Here is a 17,564-nt window from a genome sequence, read left to right as displayed (position 1 = left end):
AGTTGGATAAAATAATATTAACTTGATTCCTGGAAGTACCAAGACTAAAACATACTTATTTTATTATGATGACTATGATTTTTTTTTTAAAGTACATACTGTATATACCCTGTACATATGTGTATCATGTTCACTTACAGGACAGTAATTCTCAAAGCATAGTCTCTGGGCCACCACCATAAGCATGACCTGGGAACTTTCTAGAAATAAAAATTCTCTGGCCTCACTCCTGCCTGCTAAATCAGAAACTCTACAGCTCAGGCCCAGCAACCCGTGTTTTAACAAACTCTTCAGATGTTCCTGATGTGCATCTGAGTTTGAGCACCATCATTATAAAAAGATAATATTGTGCCATATCAGGCTAATAGTCTGTTGGCCAGAACCTCTGGAAGGATTGGTTGCCTCCTGTACCTTAGCCTGGTAAGGATGGTGATGTACCTCAGACATCCTTAAGTTCCCTAAAATCTACATTGACAGGCAGTGTGATACAGTACGGAGTCCCTAGAGTCACATTTGAGGTTGAATCCTTCTTTGTCGTTTCCTAACCATGTAGCCTCAGTGATGTTACTCTTCCAGTCTCAGTTTCCTCATCAATAAAATGGGAATCATGACATGCATCCTGCATAAATATGTGCAAATTCTTATGTAGCATTGTGGGATTATGGTTTTCATAAAGTAGATTTTAGTTCTGACGGCAGTCTCCTCCACGAAATTTGGAGAGAGAGATAGGTTTCTCATTTAAAAATCCCAAGTAAGAGCCATGTGGTTATCACTCATTGTATGAAATAAAGAAACATATTGCTTCTATTCTTAATATATGCCCAGATAGCATAAGTGCTTGGGAAGCAATTAAGGGAACCAGCTGGTTAGGACATTACAGATTTTATTCATCTCCAGGAAAGAGTGGTGTTTAAAAGCTGGGACAATCTACATAATAGAAAAGAGAACACTTTTAAAAATCATACTTCTTTTGCTTTCATTCTAAATTATTCTTTCTTGGATATATTCAAGTAAAAATAAAAATTTTGGGTGCTTTTTCTAAAAGTTCAAGAATCTCGGTTTCTCCCTGTGAATGTGTGCTTTGAGTATTTTCTTTATCTACGTTACATTCTGTGTAGCTTTCTTTAGTAAACAGATGAGGTGCAAGTATAAATTTCATGAAAGATGAGGACTTCTTTTCCTGCTCACACTTGTTCCTGTATTCCTTACCCTACTCTCTATTTATTTTGGTATATATGTCAATTTGGGGGTGACTTATGTATCAATATTTCTACAGATTAAAAAAGGTGTCAGTACATCATCCTGGCTTGTAACATACACAAAGATAAAATATTATGAGGCTTCATGAGATGGTGTGAATGTGTTTTCTTATCTACATAAGGAAAATTGCCTGATTCTCACATGTCTATATATGTTTGTTCCAAGTAAATCACCCAAGGATGGATATCAGGAGAATATCTCCGGAAAATACATACAAACTGTTTATTCAACGTCTGATAGGTGAGTATGTCTTTATTTCCATACATAGAAAGTACACACACACACATGCATGCACACACATTTTTATATATATGTATGTATATAATGTATGTGTATATATATATATTTTTCATGCTGTCCTTTGTCCTTGGAGATGGTTCTGCTGATGTTTCTTGTCATGTATGTGCATGGACAGAAGTGCATCTCAACAACAACAACTTCTGCATCCAGGAATTTGTTTCTTGGCTTCCTGGCTGTTGCTGCTGTCTGGTTTTGATGCATATTATCAAAAGACCTTTCTGTGCTTTACAGCTGCCTCTCAGGCCAGCCCCTGGTGATCCCCAGGAGGCCCCAGGGCTGCCACATTGTTAGCGTTTAGGCTTCATTGCATCCATAGACTGCGTGCTCAACACCCGCTTCTTGTGCTTTTCTGCAACCTGCTTGGCTTACAAACAGCCGTGCACATAGGCTGCTGTGACCCACTCTGGGCCCAAGCTCAGTTCCCAGGAGTGGAGTTATGATGAGTATTGATTGAGTGCTGGTGAACTGGCCCCATTCCAGGTTTTTGCTGTTAGTGATCCTCTTACCATTTAACGTTCAGTGGGGCACCTAGATGACACTTACGAGAGTATGGCTTGCAGATTTCCAGTGAAGTAAATGAAAATAAATAATTAGCATTTCAACTCAAGCCCTGGAAACAAGCCATCATGCAAATGTCTGATGTTCCACTGATGGTGTTTCTTTATAGCAGGGGCTGGAGATATGACTCACTGAGGGTAGAGACATACTTTATTTTCTTACGTAGTCTCAGCTTCTAGCACAGTGCTTGGTACCTAATGTGTACTTAGTACTTCTTTTTTTTTGAAAACACGAACCTATATTCCATTTTCTAAGGGAAACATGGGTGAACCAGACATCAAAATTATATCCCTTTCTTGTCACTTTTCCAATATTTTGCCCATTAGCAATGCTTTGCTGAGTGTCTTGCCTATAAGTCACACCTCTTTAAGTAGTAAATTCGTCGACACCAGCATTAGAACTACAAATACCTGGATAACCAATTAAAAAAAAAACAGAGTTAGGTTTTCATAATGCTTCGAAAAGATCTTTGACTAACTGTATGATCTCAATAAAGATAATACCAGCATCAATGCATTTTCTGAACTTGTATTTCTATTATTAACTTAAGGGAGGAAAACATTCTCCATAAAAATGTTGCTGTTAATAGAAAGACTTTAAACCCTATTCCTAAAGTGGCTTTGAAATTTTTCTTAGTCATCAGTGCAGAAGTCAATTCTCCATGAGACCAGTCAGTTCCACAACCTTTTGCTGTTGATAGTGTGTGAAATTGTTGATGTTCTTACAGTTCTTATTTAAGCAGGTCAATCCTGTTTAAAGTGGTTTCCCATGTAACGGGATAAAGTCCAACTTCTTTTGCACATTCTCCGTGGTCCTTCAGAACCTGCTCCTGCAGAATATTCGCTGATGCTGAATCCCACCAAACACCCTCCCAGAGCAGCACCTTTGTATGTTCTGTTCACTCTGCTTGGAATTCCTCTACCATCCCCTCATCCCTACCCCACTAAGCCCACCTTGAGAGCTCTTTCCTCTTCAAACAATGCATATAGCACTTTTTTCTGACAAGGCTTTCCTGACTTCACCCCAGGGGTTAGTGGTTCTCTTGGCTCTGCTCTCCTCACTCTGTCCACGTACCTGTATTCCACTGTGATCATTATATCATGCATCTGGTTTCCTCAGTGGAAAGAGCATCTTGTCAGAGGAGACTGTCTCACCACTCTTTGTATTTGCAGCGCCTAGATCACTGCCTGCGGAATACACGAAGGACATAGAGCACCTATTTTCTACTCTTAAAGTGCTTACAGTCCTAAATGGGAAATTTAAGTGTATGCATACATATGTGTGTGTGTTTATGGATAATCCATAGGAAAATATTTGCCAGGTAGCTATAAGCAAGTGGGTACAGAACAAATAAAAGCAGAAAATATTCATTTATATACACGAGACTTAGAAAGATGTTACTAGAATGATTAAAAGTATAAAGCTAGATAAAGTTTATCTGCTATAATGCCTTTCTTCTCCCACTTTCTTTTCCCTTCCGTTCTCTCTCCTCTTTGCTCCTACTTCTGGGCTTGGTAATAGATTAGCGGTTCCTGGGTATGACTAACTCATTTCAACACAATGAGCGCAACAGATCTTTGGATTCATTGTGTTAGGACCACGCTGCCTCCATTCACGTCTTCACTCTTCCACTCACTGGTTTCATGATAGTGACAAGTTACTTATCCTTTTGTGCCTCAGTTTCTTTTTTAATAAAATGATGATAAAAATAATAATATTGGCTTCTCAGGAATGTTGTGAAGAGTAAGTGAGTTTATGTAAGTAAAGTGCAGAGAAAAGTACACCTCACATATCATATAAAGCACTATTTAAATATTGACTGCTTAATTTCACTACCCCATTACATATCCTACTCTGGAAATGTCAGGCCTGCATGCTAATACCCTGAAACTGGTACACTCTGCAGGGTGCTATTTAAGACTGTCCTAAGACCTTACAAAAGGAAAAGGATCCTTTCTTAAGGTTCTGGTGTGACTTAAGGTATTTTGGATTCCGCTGATCATATCTGCAGATCATTTATCATTGAACATTATTTTAACAAATATTTAATATTTGTTATTTAATAAACAAAACTCTCTTTTCTTCCCCATCAAATTTGTGGTGGGGTTATATCTTGCTGGAGGGTATAAATTTTGTCACGATAGGGATCCTTACATCCTGAGTCTTACAGTGGCACCAAGAGGAGTATTTTGGTGACTCTGGCCCCTACAGTCCCAGGCACTACAGAGTCATCATTTTGTGAGTTTATCTACATGCTCTTGAATAGATTTCTATTTTGGGTCTGTTGAATATTTTGAGAGTTAAAAATTAATCTGCAGCATATTTTTTCCATGTAATCTGTAACATGATATATGTAAATTAATTAATAAAAGCCCTCAACTACTTCTGAGGAGTATTTGAGATATTTCCTAATTAGGAAACTGAGCATCTTTGTCCCACCCAGATGTACTCTTGATTTCTGATGAATTAATAATTTTAGACTTTCTCTCATGTTAGTTATTTGATATCATTTTGAGATAACTAGAAGAGTCAATTCTATTACTAGAATAAGTAAACTCCAAACTTTCCTTGATTTTTGTGAAATTTTCTAAAGTATCATCAAAATCAACATACTGTTTTCATGTGAGTTTATAGGGAATATATCTGTCTTTTATATTATGGCAAATTTATTTTTAATTGCTTACATCTCTATAGGTCTGTCATTGAAAGAGATATGTGCACTTATTGCCGAAAACCCTTGGGTGTAGAAACTAAAATGATTTTAGATGAATTACAAATTTGCTGCCATTCTACTTGCTTTAAGGTAAGGATGTGTTTATGTCACTTAACTAAATAAAAAATTGCATAATGACTGGAATAAAAATATTAATTTAATGTAATAAATGAGATGAAGCAAAAGCTTTCAGAAGCACTATCAGTCACATTAATAGTACACTACTTAAATATTTCTGAGTTCTGCAGCCTAAACCTCAAAGGTTTGTAATTACTATCTTGGCTTTAGACTTACAGTTGATTACTGACACATTTATTCACTCTTACCCTAGAGATTTAAATCTGTGGGGGTAAAAAACCACTTGTTCTTTTTATAAAAGTTTTTGCAACACTTTACTAAATTATGCATTACAGAAAATATGTGATGAAATCAAAACAAGAAAATAAATTGTTGAGAAGAAAGTTAGCAGTTTCTTACCTTATGAAATTAGGACTGATGGGTTTAACAATAGGTGAATGCCAGTCTGCGTTTGAGAGCATAATTAGTTGTAATTAATTGTGGCTCAATAAATAATAATAAAGTTTTCATTAGTAGGCTAAAACTTCATAGTTTGTGCTTTCATAGGATGCTTCTTTGCATTCTCACCGTAACATTGAGTGGATCGACATCATTGTTTTTGGTGTAACTGCATAAGCACTAAATGGGAATCTGAAGACCTGAGTTCTAGTTTTGCCTCTGCCTGTAACTGTGTCAGTGTGACTTTGGACAACCACCTAAATTACTTGGCCTCAGTTCCCATAACTGTAAAATAAGGTGTTGACTAGACAAGTGGATCTCCATCCTGGCTGCATATTATAATCATCTGGGGAGATGAGGAAAAAAATAGAATGATTGGGACCAGCCCCAGTTAAATCATGAATCTTAGAGGAGATTATTGGGCATTGGTATTTTTAAAAAGCTCTTTGATTAATCTAATGTACAGTCAGTTGGAGAAACAATGGGTCAAATATATGTTTTCTTTCTCGTGCAACATTCTACGGTTGATACAAATGATCAAATCCAGTCAAATAATGCAATACTTTGTCAATTGATTGCTTCTATTTCTATTACTTTCAAACAGTGACACATAGCAATCAGAAATGTAGTAACTCATTTTGAGCAAAACATTTCAATTTTAGGGCATAATGTACAGAATTCTATATAAAGATATAATCTGCAGGTTGTATAGTTATGAGAACAAAGTTTTTTTAGTTATGAAATATGTTCAATTAAACAAAACAGTTTATAGCTTTTTATTTAAAATTACTATGCAGAAAAATTTAAAGCAAGAATATTCTCCTGATCATTTGCTTTTAGTAAATAGAAATATTTTCATTTATTACATTTTAGATCATTTATTTCTATTTTCAGTGTAATTTACTGAGAATAAAAACAAACATCTTCACGCTCTTAGAAAAACACTGATTGTTCTATAGCTATAACAATAGAGAGCCACATGAACTGGTTTAGACAAACCCAATTAATCAATGACAGTTTACTTCGATGAATTGGCTTCTGAAAGCCAACCCATCAGTGACAGCCTCATGCTTTGAAGTCAGCCAATCAGCAGTGGATAGGTCTGAAGCAGAGGTCAGCCCTTTCCTGCCTCTAACTGGCACAACTCAAAATAAACTTTTTCCCAAACCCAGTCAGATCAGCAGTTTATTCCTCTCCATTAGGTTGTGCCTGGACAGCGTAACTAGCTCTCCTTTAAGTTAGCAAACAATAAATGCACCTTTGTGTGTTTGTTTGAGATACTGAATGGTCATCTTGTCCTTGGCATAAACAATTTCTGGACATTTATATCTACTCCACTGTGAGTGAAGCAGAAAACTTCAGTGGTAGACATCCCTTAAAGGTGCCTCGATGGTGGAGTGATGATGTCTGTTCCTCTAATAATTTAGACTTCATTTATAATGGAAAGTTTATATATATATTTTTTCTTTAGTGTGAAATATGCAAGCGGCCTTTGGAAAATCTGCAAGCGGGTGATAGTATTTGGATTTATAGACAGACAATACACTGTGAACCTTGCTACTCTAAAATTATGGGTAAGTGTTATACTCTGTAAGCATTTAACACTTTTGTTAACCTTAATGAGCATTTGGTATCATTTAAAATGATGTATTTTAATAAAGTAAAACATTTTATTAATTATATTTAGTTAATAATTCAGCTGCAGATATTTATACTATGGTAGTATTTTGTTTAATGGTGTGAAGTCAATCAACTTTTATATTGTCTTCTGGTATCAGATTAGATACAGATACAACTAAACCAAAAGGTCGTTCATTTTAGAAAATTTTCCATTTTTTCCAAACATAAAAAGATATTCTCTACTCACATAATTGTTTAAATTGAAGTCCATATTCACAAATGACATTTTATGCTTGCACTTGAATATTGTATAATTTTTAACTAAATTTGGTTATTGCCTTAAATGCTTTTGAATATTATTTTTAAATTGAAAATTTAGTTAATTCTGTGTAATTATACAAAAATATAGCATTTAAGTTTTTTATCCTTCTAAGATCAATGTTACTATAATTTGCACTCTTAATTAGCATATGCAATGTGAGAAAAGGATATTGAGGACCTGTGTTTTTAACTAACATTTTTTATAAGCTACATATGAAAGGTTTAAAAGCTAATTTAAGAGGTGGGATTGTAAACTAGTTCAACCATTATGGAAAACAGTATGGTGATTCCTCAAGGATCTAGATATAGATGTACCATATGACCCAGCCATCCCACTACTGAGTATATACCCAAAGGATTATAAATCATGCTGCTATAAAGACACATGCACACGTATGTTTATTGCGGCACTATTCACAATAGCAAAGACTTGGAATCAACCCAAATGTCCATCTGTGACAGACTGGATTAAGAAAATGTGGCACATATACACCATGGAATATTATGCAGCCATAAAAAAGGATGAGTTTGCGTCCTTTGTAAGGACATGGATGCAGCTGGAAACCATCATTCTTAGCAAACTATCACAAGAACAGAAAACCAAACACTGCATGTTCTCACTCATAAGTGGGAACTGAACAATGACATCACTTGTACTCGGGAAGGGGAACATCACACATCGGGGCCTATCATGGGGAGGGGGGAGGGATTGCATTGGGAGTTATACCTGATATAAATGACGAATTGATGGGTGCTGACGAGTTGATGGGTGCAGCACACCAACATGGCACAAGTATACATATGTAACAAACCTGCATATTATGCACATGTACCCTAGAATAAAAAAAAAAAATTAAAAAAAAAGAGATGTGCACATTGTACCGTAAATTAGCAAAATTAAGTCCTGTGAAACTTGACTGGTTTTTAAAAGCTACTGTCCACATTTTACTTTTAGATTCAGTAGTAAGTAGGTAAAATAACCAAAATGATATTGAGAAGATGGTCAACAGTACTATGTAAAAGGCACTTTTTCCTGCTGTCTTATTGGTATGATGAATGAAAGAGGAACACTTGGGACCCCTACGTGGGATCCAAAGTATGGAATTTAATGACAAATGTGTGATATTAATGAGCTACTAGGAGACTGCATCTAGAAAATGCTCTGAAAAAAGATCAGAAACCCACATTCCATCAGGCTGCAGAATCAATTACAAGAACATACCTAATTATATTCATACTTTGCCTTCCATATTCTGCTTCCCCCAGAGAGTTCTCATATTCACTTTTCTTCCTGAATTAGTAATCTTAAGATGATCTAATGTTATATCATGGGTCTTGATGTGCATGGTGGTAGCTCTAAAATTTTTATTCTCCCAGAGTTCATGATGTGGCTTAGCAGGTGTGATTACCAAAAGACTCAGAAGTTTTTGTGTCTTCCCCCCATATGTACTCCATAGGCATTGCATGTTTTATAGTACCTATAAGTTGTCAGGAGATGACTCTCAGACATCTCATAAATATGCACACCAGGCATCTGGTACATCATATACACAGTATGACCAAAAGCCATAGTGATTATTTCAGAAGTGGAAGGAAAAGTGGAATCCTTAATCTACCACTACCCTTTGGGTGAATAATTGTCTGTAAATTTTTAGTGATGAGCTTGTTTTTGTACTGAATTTGCATATCTTTTTTCTTTTAATTTTCAGCAAAGTGGATTCTATAACTCTGGCACAAGGAAATCAAGATGAAAAGCACTCATTAAGGAATTAAAAGTTACAAGTTTTATCTTAATAATATGTAATCTAGAAAAGCTTTCACATTGAAGATCAACTCTTGTACAAAATTAATAATTCTGTTATTGCATAAGTAATCTAATTGTCTTCAATAAGGTCACACACATAAAAAGAGCCATCTGGTCTCTGGTTAGAGTTAGCAATAAAAATTTCAAATGGTTCCAGATACCAATGTCAAAGGAATGATGCTTCTGATAGGCAGTAAGCATTACACTCCAGCCAGATCCATCCCTGCTCCATATGTTGGCTGTGAGTGGTTTCCATTTAAACCAAGTTTCTCATTTCCTCACCTTTTATTCTCTAAGAATTCAGATTCATAGACATTGACATCCTGAAGAACGGTCAAGAAAGCAAGATATGTTTCCTTCATCTGCAAAAGAAATACTAACAACACTTTTCTTATACAGTTGGGCAGAAAGATGTTAACATAAAAAGTTTATAGACCTCAAAAATCACTAAACTTTTCAGATCTCTGTGCTATTATTTATAACATAAGGGGCATTGGATAACATGATTTCTAAGGTTCCTTTTGCTTCCCAAATTCTCTGATTCTAAAGCAGGTTTTAGTTTGCTCTTGGAAACATGTATGCATATGTGTTTATTAAGCCTATTGAACTAGGTAGGACATATAAACAATTTAACTTTAGTGTCATTGTTTAATCACAGACATAGTGTTTGAAAACTGTGTTTTAAAAACAGAAACAGATTGATGGGTAACAGGTAAAATCATATGACATGCATAGTTTACATGTAATTATTTGTTAAATTTTCTTTGTATGCATTTCAAAATCTGGGTATACATATAATCTATTAGAAGTAATGGTTACGGACTAAAAAGATATGTTCTTTAACATGTTATATATACTCATATTACATAGCACCTATTTACAAAAGGCTTATAAAAATAAAATGAACTATCAGTTACATAGAATCTTTATGTGAAGTGTTTGTAAATATAATTCACTAACATTAATTTTGTCAATGATAGTGATCACAATCTATTATATTCTCTGTTGCGCTGTTTAACTTATTTTTAACTACTCAAGCTATAGATTTTATTTTTAAGAAGCTTTTCTGAAGAAATTGAACATGTAATAATCATGTGAGGAACTAGTATTATTAACATTGGGAAATTGAACTTTTAAACCATTTTATGTGCATATACCAACTGTTTCTAGAAAAAAGATGTATGGAACATGGAAATGTGGGCAGAATTCTAGAGAAGTTTTAAGGCAGTTGTGGAAAACTGCTATAAACTAGGGAGATTAAAATATTATCATGTATTTTCCAAATGTTAATACATTCAAAGAATTATTCTCCTGTGTAATAATTTCATGCCTCTGTTCCTCTTAAAGCCTGGCTCACAAAGTGTTAAACACAAAATGCTTAGCAAAATACAGCAATGTATAATTGTTGTCCAATGAAGAGGGAGCCAGGAAAAACAATTAATAATAATTTTATATTCATTAATTCATGCTTGATGAGAAGCAGTGGTAATTGAGCCACATGTTTTATTGTTCTTTTATTATATGCTATCAGAGTGATCAAAAGAAATAATTTTCTCAGAGTTGAAATTCACTGCAGAAAAGGATGGGTGAAATAGTATCCCTCCCTTTCATCTAAGTATATTAACATCTCAATGCTTTTGTAGTAATTAAAATCATCTGAATATCATTTAAAAAGTATAAAAACCTAAAAGGAACACATTTCTCATTTTCTATAGCTGTTTAATGGGCCCTCTCTCCTATAATAATGTATTAAATCAAACCAAAAGCTGTTGTAAAAATGGAATAGACATGAAATGGAGAGAGAAGTGTTTCTGATTCATCAAGATCACTTCATTATGTCTGGGTTTATTTTCACTATAGAAGTGACAGATTCCCAAAACAACTTACAAGATCTCACATTTTTTTGCAGGCTATTAATTATGTTATGACTGACACTTTTCCTGGGCACAATTGCCTAAATCTGGAGATACTAGGTCCTGAATTCTATCACCAATAAAAAGATGTCTCTAAAAGAGAATGAATAGCTTCATCATGACAATGTCCTTCTAAATAAGTCAAAGACATATAATAATCTCAGAAATAGTGTAGTGTAAAATGACATTCTCTCTTTTAATAAGTCCAAGAAATAAGAATTTATTCAAAAAGTAATATGTATATCTTAATGGTTTGATTGCAATCACTCAACTTATTAGATATAAGTGATGAGATGGTCCAGCTATCACTATTGTGCATTCCCTGACTTGTTTACTATGATGCAAAATTGTGAGTGTTTGGAACATTCAGCTTGATAAAGAGCTCTACCAAAACAAGTGACTGTTGGGTCTACATCATGGCAAACTAAAAAGGATGTTGATTTTTTTTTTTTTGTACTACTGAATTTGCTGGTTATTTTGATACAATGTAAATAAATTGCTGTTAAAGTTCCAGCTATTCCCTAGTGCTCAACAGTTCCCAGAGCCACCTACAAATACGTATATAATGTGGGCAAGCCATATTCCCTTTTGGACACATTCCCTACTGTTTAAACTATGGGGTTTAAAATATTGACTTTCGAATGTTTCCACCAACTCAACCATCACATGACTATGAATCTATTCCTGTTACTTACCCGGTTCTGAGATGGTATCTTTTATTAGATGCATAAGAGTTGTTGAATATTTTGTATGTACTTTAGAACTGCATGTTGACTTTATCCCAACACAGTTGAGGCACCATGTTGACCCTTATTTACTGGATCTTTGTCCTGCTTAGAAAGTATGCCTTCTGGCTGGGCACGGTGGCTCATGCCTGTAATCCCAGCACTTTGGGAGGCCAAGGTGGGTGGATCACCTGAGGCTGGGAGTTCGAGACCAGCCTTACCAACATGGAGAAACCCTGTCTCTACTAAAAAAATACAAAATTAGCAGGGGCATGGTGGCGCACGCCTGTAATCCCAGCTACTTGGGAGAATGAATCAGGAGAATCGCTTGAACCTGGGAGGCAGAGGTTGTGGTGAGCTGAGATCGTGCCATTGCACTCCAACTTGGACAAAAAGAGCAAAACTCCATCTGAAAAAGAAAAAAAAGTATGCCTTCCGAGAGATATTAATGAAATACTCAAATGTATGAAGTAGGTAGTGATTTCAATGTTTTCACTGTAAGAGAGGAAAGTGATCATCATCACTGCCTTATAAATGCCTTCTGGAAAGGATCTTTATATTCTCTTTGATACATTCTTCTCATTAATACATCTAAACGCCCAATTATTCTAGGTTCCTTAGAAAAAAATGTATGGTTTATCATCTATCGTTGTTCATTCATTTATTCATTTGTTCTGTTATTCAATATCTTAAAAAAAGACCTACATTCTAGTTCCCAGGTATAACCCAAACAATCAAGGTTCCTGACCTCATGAAACTTACATTCTAAAGCCAGCAGGAGGTGGAGAAGGAGTCTGAAAGTCAGAAAACAAATTAACACAATAATTCTGAAATTGATAAGACTTATTGAAGAGTGAAACACAGTGACTAGATGAAGGGGTAGTTTTAGAAATAAGGTGGTCAGGTGAGGAGGTAATATTTCAAATCATCTGGATCATGGGAAGGAATCAGCCTGGGAAAAAGCTATCCAGGAGAAGATGTCTTAGAATTGGCCCAAATCAGGCCATTCGTCTTGGCTAAACTGAACCTTACTTCTTTAAACATAATGAGATGGAAATTCAAAGCTGCCAGGAGACAGAGACCAGTCAAAAGATTTGTATGTTTCCTCTACTACATGGTTCCACAGGGGAACCATGTAAGACAAAAATCAGATGTTACTCAGACTGTTTTCAATTCTCTGCCATGATGGGTTACCCAAATGCCTGCTGAGTCCTGGACTTTAGGCTGAAGTTGCTCACCTGGGCCCAGGCAGGCTCTGGTGACTATTTTAAAGGTGGGATGAGTAAGATCTGAACCAACCTGCATCTTGAGGGGAAGTAATGGATCCTGTATGACATTTCCTCTCCTCATCTGAGGCCCTAAGGATCATATCCCTTTCTGTTTTCCAAATAGAAACATTGAACAGTAAGGCAGCATCATTTCACATTTAGGAGACTTCTCATAGGAATTTTATAAATGTGTTATTTTCCTTTGTTGCAATATGAATAATGCATCTAGAAGAGAGAAACTTTCGATCCTGGTATAGCTTTCTTAACAGCTAAAATGAAGGAATTTTACCTATTTTCCTAAGACAAAAGGAAAGATTGTGAGCTTTAGGGGTCCTTCAGCTCATAAAGACAAACCAAATTGAAAGTCTCCCACAAGAAAGTGTTTAGGCCCTGTGTCCAGTGAAACTTCAGTGTGACTTAGAAAAGACTAAATACATAGAAAGACTGCCAGGAGGCTGGAATTAAGCTGGAATGGGCATGAAGAGATGAGGTTGAAGAAGCAGGCAAGAGTCTGGTCATCATAAATTCATAATGGATCATTAAAGATATGCATCATTAAGTGAATGTTGAAATTTGGTAGAATTCATGTATGCCTTTTAGATTTGTATCATTAAAATATTATTGAGTATGATTGATTTCACAAACAGGTTAAAATTATATTAAGACAAATTTAGTCAACTGATATTTTGACAAAGACACAAAGGCAATACAGTGGAGAAAGAAATAGTCTTCAAAAATGTCGCTGGTGCTGGAAAAATAAATGCTCAAATGCAAAAACAACGTAAACAAACAACACCTACACACAGACCTTACACCTTTCACAAAGATTGACTCAAAGTGGATCACAGACTTAAATGTAAAATGCAAAATTATAAAACTTCTAGAATAATACAGGAGAAAAGCAACATGAGTTTTTAGATACATCACCAAAAGCATGCTCTATAAAAAATGGTTGTATATAAGTTGAACTTTGTTAAAATTAAAAACTTCTGCTCTGTGAAAGACATTGTTAAGAGAATGAAATGTAAGCCACTGACTGGAAGAAATTATTTGCAAACACATATCTGATTAGAAACTTGTCCCTAGTATGTAAAAATAATTCTTAAAACTCAACATAAGGAAACAAAAAACTTAGTTAAAAAAAATGGGCAGAAGACCTGAACAGACATCTCACCAGAGAAGATACACAGATGTCAAAAAAGCATATGAAAGGTGCCCAGCAACATTTGTCACTAGGAAAATGCAAATTGAAACAACAAGGAAATACTACTATATGCCTATTAGAATGGCTAAAATCTAAAAACTGATAATATCAGTTGTTAGCAAGTACTCAGAGCAATAGGAACTCTCATATTCATTGTCATAGGAATGCAAAGTTGTGTAGCCACTGCCATAGTTCGAATGGTTGTTCCATCTAAATCGTGTGTTAAAATTTGATCCCCAATGTTGGAGCTGGTGCCTAATGGGAGGTGTTTGGGTAATTGGGGAAAGTCCTTTATGAATGGCTTGGTGTCATCCTTACAGTAATAACTGTATCTCACTCTATTAGTTCCCACAAGAGCTGCTTGTTAAAAAGAGCCTGGTGCCTCCTGCCTCTTTTTATTCCTTTCTCTCTTGCATTAGATCTTTCACACACTGGCTACTCTTCATCTATTACCATGAGCGAAAGCAGCCTGAGGCTTTCACTAGATATCCGATCTTCCAGCCAGCAGAATTGCAAGCCAAATAAACCTTTTTTCTTTATTAACTACCCAGCCTCAGATACTTCTTTATGGCAACACAAATGGACTAAGATATCTACCTCAGAAAGCAGTTTGGCAGTTTCTTAAAAAGCTAAACATAGTCTTAAAATATGATCCAGCAATTGTGCTCCCAGGTATTTACCCAAATGATTTCATAACTTATATCCATACAAAAACCAGTATATAGATATTTATAGCAATTTTATTTATAATCATAAACAACTGGAAGAAATCAGGTTGTCCTTCAATAAAGAAATAGCTCAACAAACTATGGTATATCTATACAATGGAATAATATTCAGCAATGAAAAGGAATAAACTACTTAGTCTATAGAAACATGAATATATCTCAACTGCCTATTGCTAAGTGAATGAAGACTCCATACTGTATGATTTCATTTATGTAAGTCTGAAAAAGACTCCATACTGTATGGTTTCATTTATATAACATTCTAGAAAAGGTAAAAACATAGAGACAGTAGACGGATCAATGATTGCCAGGGATTCAGGGAAAGTGTGTGTGTGTTGGGGGTGGTGGTACAAATGGAGAGCTGAGTAAGTGAAGCACAGGGAGTTTCTTAGGGCAATAGAACTATTCTGTGTGATACTCTAATAATGAATACATGACACTATGCCTTTGTCAAAACCCACAGAACTTTACAGTACAAAGAATGAACTCTAATAGTAGGCAAATTAAAGATATCATTTAGGAGGCCAGGGCCAAGGGATTTCAACATGAAATGCAGACTGTGACAAAAAAGTCTAATTGTATTACAAATGTATGATACAGTGTCACTAAAGAGGAAAGGGGGAAAAGGTCTTGACCTACATAACTTTGAAAATGAGTAAAGATTGTAAGACTAAATGCAAAAGCAACTGTATACAGACATTGTACTCTAGTTGATAAAGCGCTTTCCCATGGGCAGAAGGGTTAACAACTCTGAAACCACTGTACATGTATCCTGGAATTGAACAATTAAGTAAATGGACAGCGGATTGTGGGAGCCAGGCTTTTCACTGTTGCAATTAATGGTTACAGATAAGCAAGCAAAGGAGGCTGGCTAGAATGATTCATGTGGCAATGAAAAAGAGTTGGAATTATCAGTATGAACTCGTGATAGTTTAATACAGATGCAGATGGTTATATATAGAAACATTTGTAGGTATGTGTATATAAATATCTACATCAGTTACCATACATATACATATTTTCTTGCTCTCTCAGATGAGAATGCCTAGAAACTATGAGACTCCAGTAGCAGTGAGCATATCTTGCATTCAGGTCTTGATTTCTCATACTATCTCCCATAGAAGGAACCAGCACTCTTTGGCGATATGACTGGTTCTTGGACTACAGCAGGATGTACATAAGATAAACCTGGAGCATCGTATAGTGCCAGAAAATAAAGAAGTGCTCAAACACACACATGCACACACAAAATGATGTGAATATGTTAAAGGGACATAGAGAAGTCAACTGAAAGCGCTCACAATGGCCAAACTTGGGAAAAATTTGAGCAACAAAATAAATTATGTAGTATTGAATTATAATCCAAAGTGTAAAATAAATACCCATGAGGCTGTGATGGTGTAAGTAAATAATGGAACAAATAAATAAATGGAGGAGAAGACAGAAATCTCCCATGTGAAGAATTCCAAGTAATTTACCCCCTAGCTATTCCATTCTTAAGGAGATGGAACATAACTTTCCACTCCTGAAGTATCAGCTATGCATAGTGACTTCCTTCCAAAGAGCACAGTATGGAAAGAGGGGTGAAATGAGCAACTTTATGGTGGAGAAACCTGACAAACACTTCCTCAGCCAAGTGATCAAGATTAACATCAACAGTAATAAATTGTGTCACTGGTACATACCCTCAATATGATGTGATAAAAGTGGCCCTATACCTCTGCAGTCTTTTTCCTTGAAATGCATAACTCCAGTCTAACTATGAGATGAATATCCTTGAAACCCATAACTCTAGTCAAATCATGAGATAAACATCAGAAATATGTTAACTGAGGGCCCAATACTCCTCAAAATTATTAAGGTTATCAAAAACAAGAAAGTCTGAGAAGCCGTCACAACCAAGAAGACGCTAAGGAGATACGACAACTAAATGTAATATGGTATCCTGGATGGGATCCTGGAATGGAAAAAAAAAAGACATCAGGTAAAAACTAAACAAATCTGAATAAAATATAGATTTGAGTTTATAATGGGTTTATTAATTATGACAGATGTACAATACTAATGTCGAATGTTAATAATACGGGAACCTGAGTGTAGGGTACAGAACCTCTATACTATCTTCACAATTTTTTTTGTATGTCAACAACTACTATAAAATACAGTTTTTAAAATAAATCAAATTGAAAAATTACTACGAAAACCTCTATGCCATTTCACTATTGCTAGGCATGTAAACATTGTCAAATGTTAGCTGTTGTATTAGAGTACAGGCTAAGCTTCTATAACAATGAGATTCAGAAAGACCGTGGCCCCAAACACATAGAAATTTATTTTTCTCCCCACATTACAGTCCAGAATTAGGCTGTGGTCCAGGGAAGGCAAGCAGCTCTGTTTCTAGGTCATCCAGGGATGCTGCCGGTTCCTTCTGTCTTGCTCCACCATCCCCTCGCAAGCTGCTTTCAATACCAGGTCAAAGCAGGCTCTCCAGCTTTGCTTCTCCTTTCCAGCATTCAGGCAAGGGGGAGTGGAAAGCAGCCATCTTCCTTTTTAAGGATGTGACACAAAAGTTGCACATGACTTCCACTCACATCTCATTTGACACACCTTGGGACACTTGACTAGGTGTAGTTG

At 35.6% G+C, this 17,564-nt stretch overlaps 1 protein-coding gene across 1 annotated transcript in view; it reads left to right on the top strand.

Moving 5' to 3' along the window:
• Nucleotides 1–10,015, top strand: part of SCEL (sciellin) — a 111,653-nt gene extending 101,638 nt beyond the window's left edge. Inside the window, exons 30-33 of the mRNA XM_011953847.1 lie at nucleotides 1,426–1,500; nucleotides 4,813–4,921; nucleotides 6,819–6,921; nucleotides 8,998–10,015. Coding sequence (XP_011809237.1) covers nucleotides 1,426–1,500; nucleotides 4,813–4,921; nucleotides 6,819–6,921; nucleotides 8,998–9,014 — 304 coding nt within the window. The 3' untranslated portion in view covers nucleotides 9,015–10,015. The remainder of the gene's footprint in view (nucleotides 1–1,425; nucleotides 1,501–4,812; nucleotides 4,922–6,818; nucleotides 6,922–8,997) is intronic.
• The last annotated feature ends 7,549 nt before the right edge of the window (nucleotides 10,016–17,564 follow it).

This window comes from Colobus angolensis, unplaced genomic scaffold, assembly GCF_000951035.1.
Source record: "Colobus angolensis palliatus isolate OR3802 unplaced genomic scaffold, Cang.pa_1.0 Scaffold374, whole genome shotgun sequence".
Taxonomy (NCBI): Eukaryota; Metazoa; Chordata; class Mammalia; order Primates; family Cercopithecidae; genus Colobus; species Colobus angolensis.
The sequence above is the reverse complement of the archived record's forward strand: the minus strand, read 5'-3'. Positions and strand labels throughout refer to the sequence as shown.